General features: G+C 29.5%; 1 protein-coding gene across 2 annotated transcripts in view; it reads left to right on the forward strand.

Moving 5' to 3' along the window:
- LOC136976600 (syntaxin-1A-like) overlaps window positions 1-24,288 on the forward strand; it is a 111,653-nt gene extending 87,365 nt beyond the window's left edge. Inside the window, exons 6-10 of one of the 2 annotated variants that reach the window (XM_067271931.1) lie at window positions 10,883-10,991; window positions 17,363-17,436; window positions 17,966-18,103; window positions 20,693-20,803; window positions 24,053-24,288. In XM_067271931.1, the coding sequence (XP_067128032.1) occupies window positions 10,883-10,991; window positions 17,363-17,436; window positions 17,966-18,103; window positions 20,693-20,803; window positions 24,053-24,115 (495 nt within the window). In that variant the 3' untranslated portion in view covers window positions 24,116-24,288. Of the gene's footprint in view, window positions 1-10,882; window positions 10,992-17,362; window positions 17,437-17,965; window positions 18,104-20,692; window positions 20,804-20,881; window positions 21,356-24,052 lie in introns of those variants that run through there. The other variant, XM_067271930.1, reaches the window with a different exon arrangement.
- Window positions 24,289-24,694: the final 406 nt, after the last annotated feature.

The following is a 24,694-nucleotide window of genomic DNA, read 5'->3' on the forward strand; positions in this document are numbered from 1 at the left end:
CTTCAACTTTTGGGGAGGATCATTAATCCTGCGTCAGGATGATCTAGGGTCATTTGCGTGTGGGTGTGGCGGAGGAGACACAGATGACAAGTAACTTACAAAAAACAGTTTATTTTAACATGAAATAACTTACACTATGCACAAAGTTTCTTTCAACAAATAAATATTCAAGCGTTCAGAGCATCAAAGATGGTTTTCTCTATAGTTGCTCGATGGTTGCCCCCCCCAGGCAGTGGCAGGTGAAGAGAATCATTGGTTGGAATCGGTGACATGGCTCTCTGGATGGGCAGAAGTACGGAAGACTCCGTGCATTGATACACACGTGTTCTTGCTTTCAAAACTTCTCGGAGAGTCCTCTGTCGTGTCCTTTAAGATTGGCATTATCAATCTCTGTTTTCCCGTTTTGTCCATTCTGATTGGTTCCAGGATTTTTCCTAAGTGAAAGACAAGACCCGTTCAGGTCCTGAGAAGGTTTGCTTTGAGGAATTTACCTGACACCATCCACTAACTCTGGACAGAAGGTGTTGATGGGACTTTGAACTTGCACTCATGTTATTTCATTGTTATCTAGTCTATGACAAATTAAAATTTTAACAACTCGACACAATATATTCCCTTTTATAATTGACCTTTCTCCTTTTCCAAAATTTTTCTGTTCTAATTGCTTGTATATGAGCTCCTTGCCAAAGGCCCATCTCTACTGGAGGATGCTCGTTTACATTTATTGCATCGTGTTTTACATCAATAATATATATATATTTTTTCTCATCTCGGTTTCATATGACTAGCACAACTGATCTGATTTTTGATCGATTTTAACAATGGAGATTGTTTTCCTAGTTTTGTTTTAATAAATTTCTAATAAAAATATTTAATTTCAATCCTTTTTCAGGACCTCACATAAGTTCAATTAATAGTTCAAGGGATAGTCCACTATTGAGTATAGAAACATGCCATAAACAAGAATTTTCAGAAGTGAAAGCAGAATTAATACATTGTTCAATTAATACAATCAGTATCCTCTTCCTAGTTTCCTCTCTTCTTCCAGAGAAACTAGGAAGAGGATACTGATTGTGAATTAAAATTTAATGTCAAATAATACTTGAAATATAACCAACTGAGGAAGGATAATAATCAGCCTGAAATGTACATATTGGTTTAATAAAATCTCAATGAACTTTCCAATTAAAAGCTGTGGTCTGATAAGTCCTTAAAATTTATAGCAAATTAAAACTAGCTATTAAGATGATTTATTAAAATATAGGATGAAAAGCAAATAATTATATCTAAAAACTAATTAGAAGTAACAAAAGTATGAGGGAGGGAGAGATGAGGAAAGTCAAGCAGGAGAGAAGTATCTCTGGCCCTAAATGGTCTGGATACTATCAGGACTTCTGTTTGCATAAAGTTGAAACAATATGTTTTTGTCAAGTTTTTTTTTTTTTTTTCTTCTATTGGCAAATTTTTAAACACTTAATTTCATTCTCTTGTTGTTCCTCAATTCTCAATATCACCAAGTCCTTGTTATCTTCTTGGTATTTATCCAATCCATCTAGCAAACAAAGCGATAATTACAGATACATCTTACTAACCTTGTATGGCTTTGCAGTTACTACTTAACAACATAACACAAATGTTTTTGACCCACTTCTAGGGTCTTCTTCAGGTGTTTTATAAGTTTTTCTGGTGCGACTCCGATTTTTTGGACTTTAGTATAACATTCAATGGCAGCAGATATGACACAAAGATATACCGAAAACCAAGTGCCATCCCGATAAATCCCAGCTGACTCGAATGACCCATACAACTACAAAATGACAGCTTTTAGAGCGCTTATTGGAAGAGCCTACACACACTGTAGCAAAGAACAAGACCAATGGAGGGCAATAGGAAAATAGCAGAAATTGCTGAGAGTCACAGCTACAATAAAGGCCTAATATATAGAGTGGCCGATAACCAACGAAACCAGCTCAAAGACCAATTGAATGGGATCCCGGGAAAGGATCCATGACAAGATGCATCTCCCTACTGTGTAGCTGTAACATATGAGTGCCTATGCAGTCCCTACATCAAGAAATTGGAGCTTATACTAATGCAAAAGTAGCCTACAGACATAAGCCAGATACATTTGCCATGTTGAGAAACAAGAAAGATCGGGCCGAAATCGAAAAAACGCCAGGAGTATATAAAATTCCGTTAAAAGCTAAAAGATTTGATAAGGTCCTCGTATATGTCTGATCTACAAAAATATCACTGAAACAAAACAGACATTAAAACAGACCTCTCTGAACACAAAACAGACATTAAAAAAAATAAAGGCAATACCGCCTTAGCGATATATTTCAACAAAAACGACATTATCCCTAACTTACAACAAGCAACAATGATTCGACAAACCCAACATATAAACCAACTACGAAATCTGGAGGCATTAGAAATTTTTAAAGCTGGCAGCAAAGGCCTGTCAACCAATTTTAAAGAAGAAAAACAACTATCAAGAGCATGGCAGGCTATTTATGATGCAACACTATAACAACTAACACAGGCTCACATCATATGGAGATTCAAATTTTAAAATTTTAAAAAAATTCCGAAGATTGAAGCATTGGAGATCTGAATGGTTAAAAATCAGAGTCGCACCAGGAAAAGTTATAAAACACCTGAAGAAGACCCTAAAAGTGGGTTGAAAACGTTTGTGTTATGTTCTTGATATTTGATCATACACACCTATGATGAAAAAGGTAACCTTATCCAGCATTCTTTCCATACTCACACTAGCCCTTTCACTTATAACTAATATGAGGTCTGATTAAAAAGTATCCAACCTGTGGTCAGAAAAAACAACCTATATATCTAATAGATTTAAACACTAGACCCTTCCTGAGTTCTCATGCTTCTCCCAGTGGTGTTTTTGCTGTTGAAAGCACTTTTCAAAGTCATTTATTGAATCTCCATCAGGCACTTCATTGCATTAGTCTTGGTCACCTCTGAATTCTAAAATCTCTTTCCTTTGAGAGGCATTGTGAATTTAGGAAAGAGCCAAAAGTGGCTTGAGTCATGTCTGGGGAGTAAGGGGGCTTATGAACCTGTGCAATACTGTTTTGCAAGGAATTTATAGATGAGATAGAGTCTATGGGCCAGAGCATTGTTATAAACAATGAAACAGTTACTAGTCTACCAGAGCTCTGGTCTCTTGTGCCTAACAGCATTTCATAGGTGATGTATAACAGTCAAGCAGTACTCTTTTGTCACAATTGTCCATGAAGGGTGAACTCATGATGAACTATGCCCTGGTGGTTGGAAAAAACAGTCAACACGACCTTCATATTGCTGCATGATTGTCATGCCTTCTTGTGAAGACCCTGGCATTTCCTACTAGAATGGTTGTGTGTTTGTCTAAGGGTCATACCCGTAGATCCAGGTCTCATTTCCAGTTATGTTGATCTTCATTAAATCAGGATCAGCATTGGTATATTCCAGCATGTTATAAGTAATGTGCAGACGGTTTTTCTTCCGGTCATGACTGAGGAACTTTGGAATGAATTTTGCTTCAACCTGAAACATGCCAAGGTCATCAGTCACGATTGCTTTCACTGAACCATATGAAATACTCACTTCATTCACAAGCTCTTATTGTTGTTCTATGATCTTCCATTGCCAACTGCTACACTTTCTCAATTGTTTCTGGATTTTTGCTGGATGAAGGTCTACCAGGACATTTGTTGCTTTGAACCGATGTTTGGCCTTCTCTGAAATAATGATAGCACTCTTTAATCTGCATAGCACTTGTAGCTTCCTTACCACTAGCTCCCTTTATTTTTTCAATTGTTTCTGATTGCATGTCACCAAGATTCTGACAAAATTGAATGCAAATTCTTTGTTCAATATGTTCCATAATTTTCACTTAATCACTAATACAATGATAACAGCATAAATTTGCAACTATCATAGCAGTTTGATAGTGACTAGACTGGCCAAAATGTACACAGATGCAGTAGAGTCTATGATACCTTCCCACTTGCAAAGAAAAAAATAAGATTAGATACTTTTTGATCAGACTTTATATATATTCACTCCTGTTGTTTTTTATTACCCTGCTAGACAATAAACCAGCAATATGAAAGACAAAGAAATCAGTACATTCTAGAAAGTTCTACAAAGTATAAATTATAACTAAAATATACTTATAATAATAATAATAAGTATATATAATATATAATATAAAAATATAACTAAAAATATATAGGAGATGACTATAGGAGAATAATGTGATGCCTCTTGTGTCACAGCATTTATGTCATCAAATTAAATATTTCAATGTTTCATGGTAATAAGCAGCAGTTTTGTTCACATTGGAAGCTTGAAAACCAACAGCAGGAACCTTTTGTAATTGAAGAATATAGTGAGAATTTTGATATACACTTGTAACCTGAACTTCATCAATCACAGTAAAATTGAGTGCTGCCATTTCATTGATATCATTTTGTTTCTGGATTGTAATGGTTCCACCATGTTTTGTCTTCAGCACAATAAAATGCAAAAAGTTCATTTCCTTCATCTTTGTGCCATGAAATATGAAACAATGATGTAGTCATGTGATATGGCTTCTGTTTGTACAGGGCGATCATAATTAAAGAATAGGCGTTCATAGCTTTCTGTAGAAAGAACTATTGGGCAAATCTCAACCAAGTTTGGTATATATACCATTCTGAATATTTGATTTTGATTTTTCAGGAGAAAATTTTACTTCAAAATTTAGCTGCTGGAGTGAAATTTAGTACTAATGAATTTCATATAGGAGCTGCAAAATGTTCTTCACAAATCTTTGTTAGTTGAATAGTCATGATGTTCACTTTGTCTGACCACATGTTAACTCTTCAATCAACAAAACAGCAATGCCAGCTTGGCACTTAAGCCTTTTAAGTGTCAAAATTCCTTATGAAAAGGTCTTCTGACTATTGGAAATCTTATGAAAATGGTTTTTGAGTTTTGAAAAGATTGGAACTTTCACAGTGAAACCAGAACAGGATCACAAACTAATTGGATATCTGAAAACAGATGTTTCTACTGCAATACTGAACCACCAAATAAAGAATATTCTTATTGCTGTAGCAAATTCATTAGAAAATATGTATAATATCCACATTAAGAACATAACATTGCTAAATTTCGCCTTAGCAACTGAATTTTGAAGTAAGATTTTTCCTAAAAATTGAAACTGCCTATTCAGGACAGTATGTATACCAAATTTGGTTGAGATTTGTTCAATATGGGTATCACTTCATTAATGCAGTTAATTAATCCCTCTATCCTACCACATATATCAAAATTGCATTAATCAAAATACAGTCTCTATGTTAAGTAAAGAAGTATAGACAGCTGGTAAAACCACATAAATTAAAACTTCTGCCACATATATAAAGGAGTTGCTGCAATTAATTTTGCATGTTAATCAAATCCCATGTTAAGTAGAGATACCTGCAGTTATTTTTACCTGATTAATGCAACTTTATAGCTTGTTTTATATGATTGCAAGTGCTACTTTTTTTTAAGTGATGTATAATCCATTTCTGCTTTTGTGTATGTAGAAATAAATTCTGTAACACTTGATTAGATACAAATAAATTTTTATAACTTTTTATGTTAATTGAGTTGATTGTGTACCTCTACATGAAACTTTATTATTTATTCCAACATGTTTTTTGTGGAATCATAATTTTCATATTCTTTGTGTCACCTATTGTAGTATCCCCTTGTGTCCCCTACCACCTAAAAAGTGTAATAATATAAATAAGTAAGATTTGCTCTCAGATAGAAGTAAAGTACATATGCATTTCAATCTACAAATTTAGTGTATATTACTGGCATTTTAACCAGAGGCGTAGCGTAGTGGGGGCGGCAGGGACGGCCCGCCCCGGGCGGCACTTTTAGGGGGTGGCATTTTTTCACAATAAATAATAATAGTATCTTGTAAAAATTTGAACCATTTCGTTTCATATTTTTGTCGCACCTACGATTCGGACCGATTGAAATGAGCACGGAATTTTTCATTACTTAGTCTGTGACGAAACCGGGGAATCCCCTTTCTTTAAATGAATGTATAATAATGACGTCTTGCTCATTGTAGCGACCAACAACACTGTCTGTACCAACTTGTAGGGATTCCCCATATTTTATTTAAGGGGGCGGCAAAATTTTCCTTCACTTCGGGCGGTCGACACCCACGCTACACCACCGATTTTAACATACTCAATGCATATATGTGCATAAATATGCACATATATTATGATTTTAAGTGCATGCAAATCTAGCCTTTAATGATAGTATTCATAAAGAATGAGTTTTGGAGTATTAAGTTCATATTAAGGAAAAATAATTACAGTGCACATTTTTGTTATAGAAAAAGAGCATTATAAAAGGAAGCAAGAAAAAATCATGACAAAAACTTGCAAAATTTACTGCAGAAAATATGAAGAAAATGTTAAGTTTAACAGAAATAAAAATAAATCATGTATCTTCAATATAAGAGTGAAAATCTGATAATTGGTAAGATGAAGGCAATGTAAAAGATGACGGTCAAAATACATTAAAAATACCGTAATGAGATTTTTTTAAGATTTGCAACATATCTAAATATTTTTTTTAAATCAAAATTATATTAATAACTCAATCCTTTAAAGATTAATTGTATCAGACTAATAAAACTGGAATAAGAATTATAAACAAATATTTGAAAAATTCATATTATTTTTAATTTTTTATTTTTGAATATTTGAACAAAAGCACATATCCTAGGCCAGGATGTTTTTGACTGTGTGCCAAAATTAGAATGTTTACCTTTTTAAAAACATTTTTGTATTCTGAAGTTTCAAGTTCAAAAAAAACTGTTTTTGAAGAAATGAAACTAATCAAAGTATATTCACTTCATCTTTTTTAATTCATTTAGATGACAATGACTTTCTTGAATTGATTTTGAAGGATTTCAAATTGAAGAGTTATAATAATAATTGCACCATTCTATTATTTATAATTAATAATCATTATTCTAAATATTATACAATTTAATTTTTTTTTTTTTTTTTAATAATTATACAATTAAATAAATGAAATTTTATGACTTGTATGCCAAGCAAATTTCTCCAGCATGTCACATGTTTCCCATCCCTGCTCCAGGTTTTGCTCATATCTGTTTGAATTATTACCTTTTTTTCAATATACTATCACATAAAAATAAAACATAAAAATTAACTAGAACTTTTATAAATCAATTTACATATTTTTTACAAAAAAGACATGAAGAATACATTTATTTTGTACTTAAGTCCTTCACAACTACAAGAACACAAAAATTAAAACATAGTGGATTCGATCTTTTATTGCAGTTATCTCTACTTTGCTTCAATTGTGTTCAAGAACTGTGAACAGGGCTATCAAGAGCTTGTATGGAGCAAATTGAAAATGCAGTTTTATAAATGCATAAGAAGTCACCAAAATAATAATGCTTGGCTTATTTTATGCTGATAAATTAAAATTAAGAGAAGTTTTTAAAATTAACACAAATAGAATAAAAGAAAAATGTTAATATTGTTGCAAATTTCCAATTAGTTTTATAAATAGTCTTACATAAATTTTTTTATAAATAGTCTTTTTTAACTAAATATCAGTGTAATGGCATTACACTAATATTTAGTTACATAAATGTAGACATTTGTAGTACATTACAGTAATGGTGTAGCTTAAGAGTGGAAATACTGTAATTAGGTTTATACACACAAATCAGTAATGTAATGTATAGTGAGAGTACATGTGAAAATAAGTAATAAAAGTTAAATATTGGTAGGTATACTGTTGACAGCTTATCAAGTAATTAAATGTTTGTGATATTTTATATTTTAATGTAAATTAAATACCATTGGCCAAATTTGTAATTTTTATGCTAACGGTGTTTTGTATGGCCAATATAAGCCGATTTTAGGATGGCCAAAAAATGTAACATTTGTAACATAATGTCTAATTAATAGAATAATAAATGAGGTGTAAGAAAGTCTCAATGTGTGACAGACCCTTAAATAAATATTGAGAAATAATAAACAGTAAAATAACAATTTAATAAGTGAGCTAGAATCTGGTTAAGAATGATCTTGTATCTTTTGATGTTATCACAGTTTTTTCAGTGTGCTGAACTGAATTATAAAACTTCAAATAAACAATATGGCCTTTATCAATACAATTGTCTTCATTTTGCAAATTCAATTTTTAATATCACAAAAATAGAATTTGTTTACATTACCCATTTCAAATTTAGATATAAAAAAAAAGAAATTAAAAAGCATAGAGCTTTCTATTTACTTTCATTGTTATCACAAACCAATGTCAGCAGGTTTTTTTTTTTTTTTAAATTCCTATAATGAATAAGAACTGTAAAAACAGTTTAATAATTCTACATGAAATAGGTTTTTAAAATAAATCAGAGAATATAATTTTATAAAAAAGTATATTTGTATACAGGATTTTTTAACACTGCAAATACAGGACTCTGCTATTTTAATGTTCCTTGAATATTTTGATTAATACAAGCAAAGGGAGTTTTGTGTGTTGTTTTCAATTTCTGATTTTTCTTCTGTTTTTGTTTTGAAAATATAATAATTTCATGTAAACTAAAAATTACTAAGTAAGTTATTTTACCAAAATAAGTTCATGTTGGTTATATTGCAAGTATATTTTATGTTAAAGGAAATTTGTAAATGCTACTGATTGATCAAAACGTGGAGGCTATTGCAAAAGCAATAAGGTAATGAATGCTTGAGTACATTTTCAAATACTATTCATAAAAGTAAATTTTTCTATTGTCCTGCTTCTGTGATAGTAATTCCTCAACAATAGCTTCTTGCATGAGTGGAAATGTGTAAAAAATTTCAATAATAGATCATCAAACCAAATATATATAGCCATAAATAAGATAGTTTAGTTTGTTATTTATGGCTACATGTGATTAAAAGTGACAATAAACTATGATCCATCAAATCTGTCTGATTTGTAAGAATCAAAATTGTATGCATCTCATTTTAATTTAGAGACAGTATCACATTAACCAAATCAAAACATACTTCAAGAAACAAGTTATTGCACCGAGTAAGTTCAAAGTTGAAAAATAAATGTCAAGCAGATTTTGGATAGTCTCCAATAAATAAATCAAATGTTATTTGGTTTCTATTTTGGAGACTATTAACAGAATCAAGCAACCAAATTTAGAATTAGAGATTTTCAAATAAGGAAAATTAGAATTCTGAGAATTCTGCCATGAATATAGTTTCTTTTCTCAAGGTTTATTTTATTGAGTTAATATTTCTTATAAACTTCCATTTAAATAATAACCTTGGCATGATTTAAAAAGGTTAAAAACACAGCAGATGTAGCCGACAGTTCTATCGAAGTACTGAACAGGAAAGTATTTAGCAAGAGAATTAAAACATGCTGTTATACAAAAAAATCAATACTTAATAATTTTATTTTTTGCTTTTGTAATAAGATTATTGTTGGTTTTCTAAAATTGCACAAGAAAATATTCTTTGGCCCAAAGAGATTTAGAATAAAATAAGTATGCACTGTTATTTTCCACTGCAGCCACACGTTCATCTGAATAATAAACCAAAGAGTTATTCTTATTACTTTATAATAAAGAAGCTACATCAAATCATTTTTTCTACTATATAAATTAATAGGAGCATCTTGGAAATAGCAAAAAAGCATTTGTCATACTTCAAAAATGCTAATTCCAATTAATTTAATCCTATTCAGATTTGTTTAAACCTAATCACTAAAACCAAATTGCCCAAGATGTATCTATTTTAACCTCATTGATCACTTGTCTACTTGCTAAAAACTTGAAAGTTATGATTCGATATATGACTTACGGTATACATAAAATAATGACTTATATAACGTAATGATTTATGAATTGATAATTTATAATGACAGCCAAAATTTAGTAGTAAACACAATTTATGACAGGTTATATTTTAATGGTAACAGAAAAAATTTTTCAGTTTTAAAAAACTATTTACTTTTTTAAATCTAAAAATACCATACACATGCTAAACTAAAGGTTTGTATATAGTTAATAGTTTAATATTTTGTTTATTTTTAATATTAAATACATTTAAAATATTACATAAGTTTGTTTCATATTATAATCTTTGTTTTAATAATAATATACTCTATAGCAGTGACCTCCAAACTTTTTTGATCACGTACACCTAATACAAAAATAATTATAAGTTGTATCCCCTATAATATAACAAAATTTGCTAAATTTCCACTATAAATACATAATTCCTGCTAAATTTCCTGCTATTCACAATTTGAATTTATTCCGTGTTTGATCGCAACCGATCACGAGCCTACTTCTTCGGGAGGATGACTAAGATTAGACAGACTGCGCACGGGGGGACACAGTATCTTGAAGGGAAATTTGGCATATTCCCGAGTATCATTTTGTATACCCCACTTTGGAGACCACTGCTCTGTAGTATAACAGATTCAGCTGTTTTTCTTATATGACATATAACTAAACTGTTACTTGCACATAATTCTGTTGTGATAAAAAACAAAATTGTTTATTTGAAATTTTTAAAAACAGTCTGATTTATAATAATGATTTGAAAATTTCATTAAAAATTTGGACTTTACAATCAATTATTATATTTCCTTTAAAAGTTTCATCAAAGATTAAAATTTTATTACTAAAAATAGTTGTTTTACATGTATATAAAGTATATATACATGTAAAACAGAATTATTATATTAGATACCATTCTATAGATTAAAATATTAAATTTTTTACATTGATTGACTTATTTACAATGTTTACAATTTTTAACAGCACTCAATGTTATCTCAAAAATTTGTGGAAGTAATGACTGATTACAATAAAACACAAACAGATTACAGAGAGAGATGCAAAGCTCGTATTCAAAGACAGTTGGAAATCAGTATGTACATTTTATGTTTCTGATGATAAATTTTGATTATTTATAGTGTTATAATTACTGTGAATAACTTTTAAATATACAATACTAATTTGTAAAAATCTTGTGAGAAATATGAGAAAGTTTATTGAATCTAATAGTCATATTTTGTGATGCCACGAGCCGTCGGCGCAAAAGCAAACCGGTTCACGTCGTCGTAAAGTCCGACTCTCGGCCTTACAGAAGACAAACCTAAAAGGGGATAATTCAAAAATTTTAAATATTTGATAATTTATAAGTACCTTTTTATTAACGTGTGATGGTCTGATAAATCATATTTACCATCATAAATGTTTCTAAAAACAATGTTTTAGAAGTTTGAACAAATAAATTTTTTTGTCATTAAGGAGAAGGACTTATGCCCCTGTAGTCTCTAAAGTATCCACCCCCAGCCTTGCCAAATTCCTTGTACTGCTACTAATGAGTTTGCTTGAATTTATTTTAGCCTTTATTATTATAAATTTACAGAAGTTTGTAATTTTAAATAGGCATTCTTACTATATTATTAGACATTAAAATTACTATCTAAAGATTAAAGTAACAATAATAAAGTAGGTTAATCTTTATGTACTGTAAAACTTTATTTTTTAATAATTTAATCCATCTTTATAGTAGTAGTTACTCTTGTACCAAGTTTTAATGTAAAAGATTGGTTTTTTATTAATAGTTTTTGTGATTAAGATTTATGATGTAAAGTGGACATTTAAAAGTAATGTCAATTTGCTACAGTATCTAATATTTTATTTTAGATGCATTTCTGAAACAAAAACAGTTATTTACTTTCCACATATTTTAATATAAGGAATAAATATTTAGGAATTTGACAAAGTTCAGTTTTTATATTTTATCAAAATCACCAAAAAAAGAAAACCAAATTAAAAGTTGGCAGTTATTTGGATTGTAGGGTGGAGTAAATTAATAAAATAATTATCACAAAGGGAAATGGTAATTTACATTTCGAATTTAATCACAAAATATGGAAACTAGCTTAATAAAAAGTTAAGAGGTTAAATTCAATATTTCATTTTGAGATTCCAATATTACATAATTAGTCTTGCAGGATAGAAGGTATTTTATGTAAGAGCCGCAATTGGAGCCATAAAGAGCAAGTTGTGAAATCGAAAACTTGTTGTTAATAAAAGATAGATGAAAAGTCAGTTGATTTAGCACAAATGAAAAATCTCAATCCCATTTAAGTGCAGAATGAAACTTTTATTTAATATAAATTCCATTACTGCATTTATTCAAGTAACAGTTGAAATAATGATACCAATCCAATCAACTCTTTATAAAAATTTCAATATGTGAATCTACTTGATAAAAAGTATATATTATAAATTCTAAATAATAGAAATAAACTCCTTTTGGGGAATTGTTTGTTAGAAGAAATTCTTTTTTGTAGATAGATATAAAGTAATGATAATGTAAGATGAATTTCTTTTTAATGTTACAACTGTTTTTTCCCAACTTTAATGATCTATATAGCAAAATTACAAAAATTAATTCTAATAGTGTAGGATAAATGATTAAAGTTAAAGAGTTCAATATTATTTTTAGTCTTCTTTCTGGGGAATACAATAATATTGCTATTAATATTGCTTTGATAATGTTATGATTGAAAAGTGATATTGGACTTTTTTTTTATTTAGCATTTATGGTAGAAAGAAATTGTTTTTGTTACTAGATAATGATATAATTTATGTATTTAAATAAATGTGTGTTATTTGGTAATTTCATTCGTTAGTAATAAATGTTTTGATATTAATATATACACTTGTTTGCATTTCTTTTTAATGACGATCATTTTTCTATTTATGAACTATTTCAAAATGTTTTGTACAGTATTATAGTATTAATTTTCAGTTGCACAAAATTTAGAAATCAAATTATTTTATTAAAATTATTATGTCTCCAAATAACTTCATATTTATTCAAAATTGTTCTCTTTTTTTTTAAATAAAACAAGTTTTTGTTATTTAAATTTTCTTTATTCTTTGATAACACATGGAATTAATACATAAGTATAGATTCTGAATGTGAAAGAAATAAGTTTTTATCACAAATATATAAACATGTTTATATATTCTAAAAGTATTATACTTAGTAAAAACAAACATTTATTTAATTTTAAAAAAAGTTAATTAAATTAATTTATTTACATACATTGTCTTCAAAGTGATATTTGTTTTATTACCCATAATAAGGATTTTATGCTCATGTTATATAATAGAATATATATATATACTTTTCATTTTCTTTCTTAACTGTCTACTTCCTCCTCCTCTTAGAATATAAATGATGTAACAAAACCAGAATATAAGTTTTCTTCATATATTATTTTTGTTTTTTCCTATTTAAATTCCTAATAAATCTACTCTTTGTTTTCTGATCCTTTGTTCTACAGTTGTTGTCATATTTCCTACGTGAAATTTTTTTAGTTTCATTAAAAGATCAGATGGTCTTTGGTAAATAAAAATTCCTCTTTTTTACTGCAGAAAAGTATACACCCAGTTCTATTTTAATGTGGATTTTTTAAAATGTGAGCTTTGATTTAATGCAATCTTTGAAGAAAAAGTTTAATTCTCTTTATACATGATTTATTTTTATCCAGCATGTTTCAATAAATTTGTCTGCTTAAAAATCTCCAATTGATTTTAATTCTAAGAGAAAGTATTCATACTTCCTTTCTATAAAATCGCTTTTTTTAAAATCAATTCCTAGAATTTTCATTTAAGGCTATTACACGTACTCGAGTAAACTTTAAGATTTGGCTGTTTTCTACAACTTATTTGAACACGAGTAGTGACAATCAGTGTTTTATCCCATGATTGAAGCAGTCAGAAAAAATTTATTCAAAATTTAATAATTTGTTTCTATGATTGCATTTATTCCAATTTCTTTCAATACAGAATGGTTTGTATGCCATTTGGTGATAAAGCTAGAACAAGGTTCCCATGATCCTTACAAATCCTTAAAAGGTGCTTAATGTTTTTGCGATGCATAAAAATACTTATTCTTCCCAAAAATTGGCAAAAATTCCTTAAAAGTGCTTAATTTTCTATTACCAACTCAAAAATAATCATGAAAAAAATATTTCTTTATGAAAATCACTCTCTTCTGACTAATCAAAAACCTGATAATAGAATAGCTTATAATCATGACTTCAGTGGTTTAGAGCTAGAGTGATTTACTAGTCATTCATTTGAATAAATCCAATAAAATGGCCAGAATTCATTCCTATTGTAAACAATTCATTGATGATATGAGTTACGTGTAGAAATATTTCAATCGTGAATGTTTTGTTTGATTTTAATTTTTAATATATTTAGTGGCAAAATTTATTTTTATAAAACAAAAATTACGTTCATCTTATTAAAAAATTTTTTTCAAGACCCTATATACATATTTATCAATTTTCCAGTTAAACTATGCAATTACACAAAGTTTGTTATTCAAAAATGCCAGAAAAGAAATTCTAGGTTTTTTAAGGAAATTATATACAATTATTTTTTATTAGGATGTGTTATTCATATTCAAATTACTTATATTTTAAGAACACTTTAAAGAAGAAGTTTTATTACTGGAAAAGAAATCATTGTTAATGAATAATAAGGTGACAAACTTTTTTACAATGAAAAGCAGGACAGAAATAAATTGAAGGAAAAAACATTTTATTCATTACAACAATAATCTCTGTTGCATGCATGTGCACCATGTTGTGTTTTGGTAAGAAGTAAACAAAGCCACTTGTGCGTGGCGCTCTCTCTCGAGGTCTCCCTTGCAGAGAGCGCATGCTTCCCGTAATCACATCTTGCCACACTGTACAGAGCCTTGATGAATAGTCGTGTCCAATACAAAATATATAAAGGAACAACACCGGAGTGAAAATAAATGAAAATCAACAAGTTTAGTGCCTTTGACCGGTGTACTTCTCTCTTCTTTCTCTGTAAAACGCAAACGTTTTCGAACCTCGTTGGTTCTTCGTCAGGCGTAACGGTTCTTCGTAGCGCTATACTCACATCGCGCAAGTCTAATATGACGACATCGGCTACACGCGACAGCGTTCCAGAATGCAAATTTTTTCTAAAATTTTGTCGAACAGAATTCCGTTACGCCTGACGAAGAACCAATGAGGTTCGAAAACGTTTGCGTTTTACAGAGAAAGAAGAGAGAAGCACACCGGTCCAATACAAACACGCTACATCTCATCACACGCAATGGATCAGCTTAGCATCAATTGAATATGGAGATTTACAGATTAGTCTTCAAATACCGAAAAGGAGGACATGTAGGAGGATACTTTTCGAGGGAGGACAGAACTTAGAAAAGAAGGACTGTCCTCCCTAAAGGGCAATTTATTTTTAATACAAAAGAAGGACTAAGTATATTATTCATATGGTGACCAATCATCCTCCCTTGGTCACCATATGAATAATATACTTAATTTATTTTTAAAAATACTTTAAGGTAAGGAACTTATAAAAAAAATACATCTATTTCTCTCATGAGCAAAAATAAATAAGTAATGATTTGTGAATGTAGTTTGTAAGGGAACCAAAAATTTGGAATTCAGAAAATTATTTATTTGAATTACCAAGGAACCAATTCATTCAGCTGAAAAGAATCTTGGGAATCTATTTACGAAAAGAATCAAATTGTCCATTTCTACATTTGTTTGTTCCTTTGTTCAGTGAATCATCCCTTTGTTCAGTTATTTGTATATTTACCAAAATGCCTGTATGTTTAATGGGACTTAGAGCAAAAGTCAAGAGTACAAAGGATAAATTTCTCCAGTTTCTGAAAACATTTTGCAGAATATATAAGAAATTAGATATATTCTCAGATGAGAGAATCAGCCTTGAAAGTGCATCAGAAAGATATGTTTATCTTTCTCTTTTGCATGAAATAAAGCAGATTAGTGATAGTAAATCTATATTTAATATTTCTATATCCAGGCTCAGAATTTCTGCTTGTCAGGTCTGTATTGATGATTTGAAAATTTTGTTTGGTGATTAAAGACAAGTTTAAACTTTTTTTACTATTAGTCTAAAGTTTTATATTTGCAAGAATAAAATTTAATTAGATGAAATGAATTTGAATAACATGACCAAAATTCCTGCATTATTCAAAAATGAATTGCTCCTTACAATGATTGAAGTGTCAGTTAGACGATTGACACACAATTTAATTTTTTACAATGTTTGTTTTATTGTTCAAAATAGTGCACTTTTCAATTTTATGTATTTTTATTATAAAAAAAAAAATTACACACATACAATCAATTATTTGATATTGTTGGAATTGACCTATAAGTATATTCCTAACTTTCTTCCCAGGGAGGTTTGTGTATTGAGTGATTGATGCTATTAAATTTTGGTGGTTAAAGGTCAAGGGGGTGGGGAGATAAAGAGGATCTTGTTTTTTTTCTCAAGTAGTATTAAAGTTAATAATGATCTTACTCATTATTAGCATTTAAATTTTTTTATAAAACTCATCTCTACCCTAAAAATTAATTATTATAAAATGGCAAAAAGCTTAAAATTGTAAAAAGTTTTTAAATAAAATATCATAACAGATGGTTCCACACTGTTTTAATTGTTGCCAGGAAAGTTAAAAACCAGTAAAAAATCCAACAAGTTGCTTAAGGTCTGGAATCAATATACCTTTCATTTGGCAGTATGTTTTTAAATGATTTTTTTGGAAACACATCTATTATTACATTAAAGCAGAATTGTGTGTAATTACATTATTATGACTGAGCTGATTGTCAAAATTCTGAGCTGTGGCTCAGTTCAGTTCATTTGTTAGAACTCTAATATTAACAAATTCCATTATAGAGAAGTGTCTGTCCACAGTGGAGAAAACAAAAATACAATCCAACATATATATATTTAAAATAAAAATGTTATCAAAATTAGAAGGAAAAAAATTAAACAGACAAATACAATATGAATTATATAAAGACAATAAATTGAAGTTAGTTTCTAAAACATTTAAAAAAAAGATGAGAGAGTTAAAGAATAAAATATCAGGGATGAAGTTCATTTATGTATTAAATGCAGATAAAATATGTATTGTTTATTATGGTCCAAATATAATTTAACAAACCAAATTCTGTTGGATTTCTTGGGATGTCATTTCGATTATTTTTACTTTTAATTAAAAATAATAGAAATAGAGCCTAAGAAATTCTGTTCACTCTCTTTTATTATATATAATTAAATGTAATTGTCACACATATCTAATACTACATTAATTGAAAAAACTAAATAGTAATAAATGTGTTTTTACTTTCAGAGATAATTTAAACTAATAGGTACATTTTACTTATTTAGCTGGAAAGGTAACTACTGATGATGAACTAGAAGACATGTTGGAAAGTGGAAATCCAGCTATCTTCACACAGGGTGTAAGTTATTTAATTCAAAGACATTTTTAATAAATGATAGAAATCTAAAGTTATTTATTATATTTGAAACTTTCTATACTTATTGTTATATCATTAATTTTTTAACTTAAATAACACTAAAGTTTTAAGGGTCTTTACATTATATTATAGATTAAAAAGGAAAAACCTAAAAATAATTCGTAGTTTCTGTGGAATTTAATTTTGTTTTTCTATAAGTTCTAAATGTGTCTCTCTTAAATTTGAAGTTTTATTAGTATTTGAAAAATCATTTGATTTATTTTGGAACTTATGATTTGAATTAATATTTGTCATTAATTTTTATTCAATATTTTAATAAGTTTGCTATTTACAGATTAACTTACTAAATTTCTTATTAATGATATAAAAATCAATTTATTACAAGTGCTTCAGTAAATAATTATCAATTGTTTTTCAAGATAAAAACTAATTATTTTTAGTAAATGCCACATAACAGGATTAAAAATTATAACTATTGTAAAAAATTACAATAACTCTATTTATAAAACAGATCATCATGGAGACACAACAGGCCAAGCAGACACTGGCAGACATTGAAGCTCGTCATGAAGATATCATAAAATTGGAAAGTAGTATTCGTGAACTGCACGACATGTTTATGGATATGGCAATGTTAGTGGAGAGCCAGGTAAATTATTATTATTTGTTATACATGGAAATGTTTTATGTAAAATTAATGCAAACATAAACCATTAGTTCTTTCTTCTCTGCACTCAAAGCTAGAACTACTTAAAATAAGTAAGACAGAAACCTTTCACACTTTGTACTTAGTGATTAAACTGCTAGAAACAAACGTTTTCGGCCATTTTGAATGGCCGCCTTTAGGTACAATAAGGCCAATTGGAATGTCGGTTAGCAGATATTTAAATGACGTCACTGTTTACAAAGGTTTCTTCTTACTAGTGACATCATTGCTAAGGAAGTTTCTTAGCAATGATGTCACTAGTAAGAAGAAACCTTTATAAACAGTAATTATTCATATATCTTAATGCACACAATCAAGCTGATAATACAGGCACACAATCTCTTATTGAAATTCTGAAAACTGGAAACTTTTTCAAGAAAGCATTCACAAAAGAAAACTCACATTTGATGTCAAATAAACCTCAATGTTTTAGTCACTCCATTTCTAATCCAAGTAATTATTACATTGTCACAATGCCTGACTGCAATTTTTATTAATCTTTTAATTTAAAAAAAATCACACGACTTCTGGTTTGGACTAGAAGTTTATATATAATTAATCAGGGTCTTTGGCTCCTAAGCTTTCCATATTTGTTCTGCATTTTAGTGATATTTTGCCCCCGTACATCATACTTCTCTTGATAACAATCAAGTCATGCTAGTCATCTAACTCCATTATTGAAAAAATCTTGAACTGAAATCACATGAGTTTTTGTTCAGACCAGAAGTTTGTATACAGTTATTTGGAGTGTCCAGCCCTCAAGCTTTTTGTTTTTATCAAAAATAAAAATAAGAATAATGAAGGACAGATAGACAAATAAGAGTAATGAAGGACAGAAAGACAAATGTATAGCTCTGCAATTTGAAAATTGCAACCAAATGTGTATGTTGCATCAATAGTTCTCTACTGCTTACTGATATAAAATCACAAAAAAACTATAAACAATATAACTTTGAGGACTGAAGATGTGAGAGACCTGCATATTCCCTTATGGGCAACATTGAGAAGCAGGAAAAAAAAAAACATTAGTCAATATCTTTGCTATATCTGTAAGTACAGATACTTAGCTTAATTTGAACCTGTTGATATTTTATTTACAATATAAAGTGTGCTAGTAATTTTGTGGTTTATCTTTATCTAACTTAAAATAACAGTGCAATGAATATGTCCCAACTAGTATTGACTAGCTATGAAATTCATTAAGCACCTGAGATCCATTCTGAAATCTGAAAAATTCCAAACTCTAAAATATGTCTGATAAGGTTTATACAAAAACGACTTTTTAAAAAACCGGTTTTTGAATCTCAATTTTTCTGCAAAACCAATTTTAACCAGTTTTCAAATTTTTACCCAAAAAATGGAGATAAGGGATATTTACAGTTTATTTTAAAACTTTTGAATTTACTTATATATTTGAAATGTTATAAATATTAACAAAATAAAATTTAAAAAATGCTAGAATATCACATTATGGTTTTCGATGGAGTAAATCTCATAGTTTAAAGAAAAAGGAACAACAATGAATTCCTACAAAATATTATTTTATTTTTTATTTTTCCTAAGAAAATATGATTTTAGAAAGGAAAGAACGTCTATAGATCTGTTGCTCAACAGTGTCCTTATTTTGCACATAAAATTGTCATAAATAGAAAAAAAACTCTCACACTTGCTACTGAGCTGGGTTTAATAGTCTTTAAAGCATTAAATAATAAATCTAAATTTTTCATTCTTCTGTTTGTACCCTCTAATACTAAAACCTCTTTCTTTAGTGTCTTAGGGCTGAACGATGTCACTTTTTCAAGTTCTTGAAGATATTTATGTAATTGACCTCACACGACCTGATTTTGGGGGGGCTATAACTCGCAAAGGGTGGCTAGTAGAGGTATGGTTCCTTTGACTTTTTTGCTCCTATGGATATGCTCTACAGCTCTGATAAGGTCCCAACCATCTCATTCAGAGCTTGAATTGAGCTGAATTGGATGCCTTTTTAGGTGTAGAGAGATTTCTTTGTTTTGTAGTTAGTTTTATGAAACTTAGTATTTAACAATATTCCTGTTTTATGCCAGAGACGATTTTGTGTCAAAATGTTAATTAATTATTTGATTAAAAACATCTTAAAACAAAGTGTAGGCTCAAAAACTGGGTTTTAAAAACTAACAACCCCTAATATCTGATGTCAAGAATGTCAGATAAAAACATACTATAGATATATGATCTCAAGTGTTTGTTTTTTCCCCTCGCTCTCTGTAGGTCAGACTGTAATCACTTTCAATACTATTTCATATGTACTGTATATGTTTCAGATTTTAAGTTATTTTGGGAAGTACTTTAACCACTTTGTGAGAAAGGTTTATGGCATTGCATTCATTCAAAATTAAAATAATCAATTATACAAATTAATTCTGACAAATTCATTTTGCTTCTAATGTATCCTTATATGTAGAATTCATTTCATATATATATATGAAATGAATTCTACATATAAGGATATATTTTCTGTAATAATCTCAATTAATGTTTCATTTAATATAGGGAGAAATGATTGATAGGATTGAATATCATTGTGAACATGCTAGAGATTATATTGAAACTGCCAAGCAAGATACAAAGAAAGCATTAGCATACCAGAGCAAGGCTCGAAGAGTAAGTATAAATTTGATAACAAATATTATATTATGGTGTGTGTGGATTACAGACTACTCAGTTAATACCATTGTTCAGTGCTGTCTGGACCACAATAAAGGCATACCTACAGGAAACCTCTTGTTGTGGTTGTGCTGTTTGTGTATTCATATCTGTGTCTAAGAATTCCTAATTATGTTGCATATGTTAAGTCTGGCTACTTCCTCAAATGTGATGTATGTGCTATTGTGAAGTCCTAATGTTTCTAGAGTTTTGTCTAGTATATGTAGCTTGATCACAGTGCAAGAAAAGACTTTGAGCATAAGTACCATTCTCTACACTTTTTATTTCAGGTGAGTTCAGAGTATTTGCTAACTTTTTTGTGTGTTGCATTGTTGTGGGTATTTGGAATAGTTATGTCTACAACATGTATGATTTTGTTTGTCAATGAATGTGATTAATTCTTTTGTTTGTGATTATGCTCAATATAGTATAATTTGTGTGTGTATTATTTTTTATGGCCATTTGAGGTGTATATTTATAGTATGGTTGCTGTGTGTTTGTAAGCTTTTGAAGCATTACACTTGGAATTTTGTTTGTTAAAAAACTGACTACTTACATTAACATAACTTACCAATGTGTATAGTTACATTATAATATGTCATTTACTACAAGTATCATCTGTGAATGTTGTCTTTTAAAATGTGCTTTCTATAGTTTTTTGTATTTATGACCTAGTCTTGTATGGCAATCATGAACTCTTCTGTCTCTCCAAAGAGAGATCATTGAGTCAGCCAACGGTTTGACACAATTCTGCCAACATTATCCTGGTTGAAATTGCTAGTACCTACCATGGAGCTCTTTCTGAGTCCAAGACTGCCTAGTGATATCTGTGCATTTTTGTATGCTGCATTAGATCCAGGTCAGTGTTGTGGAGGTGTTTAATGGTATGTTTAATGGTAATGTGTATTTTTTGGTCTGCAAGAGCTACAGCTATGTGTAATTGTGATGTCTCTTGTTTTCTACAGAACTCTTGTTGTGTCTATTTGCTTGTAGTGCATATTTAAAATATTTTGTCCGCCCTCTTTATAAGAAAGAGTCAGCCTTTCTAAAGAGAACTTAGAGTGGTGTTTGTTCTGTTAATGCTGTTTTTGTTGTTATTTGGAATTGTTCTAGTTCTGTTCGTTTCCAGTGAATAACGTCAAATGAATGTCAGTGCTAAGGTGATGTGTTGAACGCAAAACATATTTAAAGCAATCAACTGTGTTTTTAACATTGAGTTTAATCTGTTGTATTCTTCTGTTAGTCTGTTTTATTTGTATGTGTTATGTGAATTTGGCCTGCTAGAATCCTAAGTATTTATAAACATTTTCTTTATTTAATGACATCTTCTGTATTTGTAGGAATGTATTTCTGTAGGAAATCATTATCTTACTGATTCTTTTTTTAAGTGAAGTGTTTTGCATTTATCTAGGCCAAACTACATTTTTATATTAGTTGAATAAGAGTGTATAATTTCTAATAGGTGATTTAATGTGCTTGTGTAAATGCATAGTTTTATGTTGCCAATGTACTTGTGAGATAAACAGAGGGTCGGGGGCTAAATCTTTCCGACCACTTACACTGCACAGGTTGGCGAAACCCGATCTCTAGGAGGGCAAAAATGAGTGGGGAGTGTGTCGGTAAGTGAACGGGTTGTTTAAATTGAGAGATGACAGGTCTTAACAAATAAATCATTTATTGATTAACTAGATTAACTACCAAAATTGGTTACAAGTCTATTCGACTAGATTAGATGCAGTTAACATAGGATAAAATGCAATGCTTTACAAGTTCAAAACAGGACGGTTATGATCTAAGCCTAATGCCATTGCTAGGGAGAGCGAGTTCACAGAATTCTAACAAAATACCTCTGGATGTGAGATGGGATAACAGGAGATGGCAGTCACCGGTATAAAAGCTGCTGTTGAATGTCTTCTCCGACAGGATTCAAGTCTGAAGCATGGAGGTTGACTGGCACAAGTATAGGAATAACTTCTGTGTGCTGATGCACCCTAAGCTTCTAGGCGCACGGGCTTTTATAGTGTTAGTGTGGGAAAGCAGTCTGTTGTTGATGGTGACTTGCAGTTCTTTACAGCTAAATGTCAACTTTCCTACCTAACTGTTGATAGTTGAAGGAGGATGTTTACAATAATTTCCGTACATAAACAAAACAAAAGTTTCCTTTCATTTACAAAATTTTCCCACTAAAATCCACGGTCTCACATACTGTACATGAGACGATATGTACAGTATGTGTATCAAAAATTATTGCAATTTGTTAGCATTGAGTCTGTTAAATATTTAAAAAAAAGCAATGAAAATAAAACTTACCAGTGTTAGAAATTGGAATTGAAGCGTATGTTTAATCTATTAGACAATGGGTTCAAGTTCAGACAAAACCAGAGTGGATTTAATAAATCCCCTGGAAAGTGCCTCATCGTGTATATATCAAAACAAACCAAATTTTATGATATATGTATTTGAAGTACAGTGTTGTTTTTCAGTGCTGCATTGTTTTCTAAAAATATGTAAATATAATGTACACAATAATCATTAATGTGGGATGTTGTCAAATGTCTTTTTATGGTGGGTTTGGTATGTATTAGTCTGTAGAAAAGTCTCATTGTTTGTATGCGTAAAAAAGAAATTATTCATAGTTTTATATTTTTTCAATCTTTGTGACTTGGATGCATGTTTTTGTTTGAGTGCCATTATATTTCTGTATGTGTGTATTCTGTGTGTTTTTAATTTTCCTGAATATTGTCATAATCTCTTTCATGAAATTTGGTGTTACGTTGTTTTTACTATATTATTCAGCCTACCTAATTGATGTTTAATATTATTTGTTTTTCTTATCATCTTTGCCACTCAAGGTTTATGATTTGCCTGTGTTATGATTGTGATTGTACTGTACTTTAATTTATTCTGGTGCAGTCACTGTAGTTACATACCTTTTAATGTGTCTGAAAGTGTTGATTCTGCTTGTTGAAAGTATTTGATAATGTGTGTTTACTTAGATAATGTAAGGTTTTTCCTAGTTGTTTGAATTATGTAGTTTGGGTATTTGTAGTGTGTGTGAGGTCTAATCCTTTATTTATTATCATCATTATTATTATAAAATAAAATATTAATTAATAACCAAACACCATAAAATATTAAAATTATTTTTATTTTATTGTTATACAAAGTTTTATTTTGTTATAAATGTTTATTTTTCTTCTTCTACAGCAGAAAATCGTTATTATTGTCCAGATACATAATGAAAATATAAAATTACCTCATTTTCAATAATATGAAGCTTTCTTTTTTTTGGAGATTATTTCATATGTTAAAGACAAAATGAAGGATGCATTCACATAATATTCTTGGCAGGTAGATTTAATTAATTTACCTACAATTGCCAATTTAATTTATATGTTAATTTTAATATTTTGTTATAATTTAATTCTTTTATTTTATTCTTTTCAGTTTGTGTTTAAATATTTTTTTATTTTTAACAATTATTAAAAAAAATTATTGCAATTTGTTAGCATTGAGTCTGTTAAATATTTAAAAAAAAAAAAGCAATGAAAATAAAACTTACCAGTGTTTGAAACTGTTCTGTAAAGATGAATGTTTTCCTCAGACAAAATTTTTTTAAATTCACTTTAGGGTTTGTTTTGACTGGACCTTTTATATAAATAAATAACGACTAACCCGTTACAAAGCTACACATCCACAAGAGCCGAATTATCGGGCTAGAGTTGGCTATAATAAATAAATAATTAATAAGACAATTTGGCACTAGAGCTCGGCGTTAGGCACCATCTCTTACTAAACTTAATAATTATAATTAATTTAAATAAATAATTTTAATAATTTGGAACTGGA

This window comes from Centruroides vittatus, unplaced genomic scaffold, assembly GCF_030686945.1.
Source record: "Centruroides vittatus isolate TY-2023 unplaced genomic scaffold, ASM3068694v2 contig_409, whole genome shotgun sequence".
In the NCBI taxonomy this organism is placed as follows: Eukaryota; Metazoa; Arthropoda; class Arachnida; order Scorpiones; family Buthidae; genus Centruroides; species Centruroides vittatus.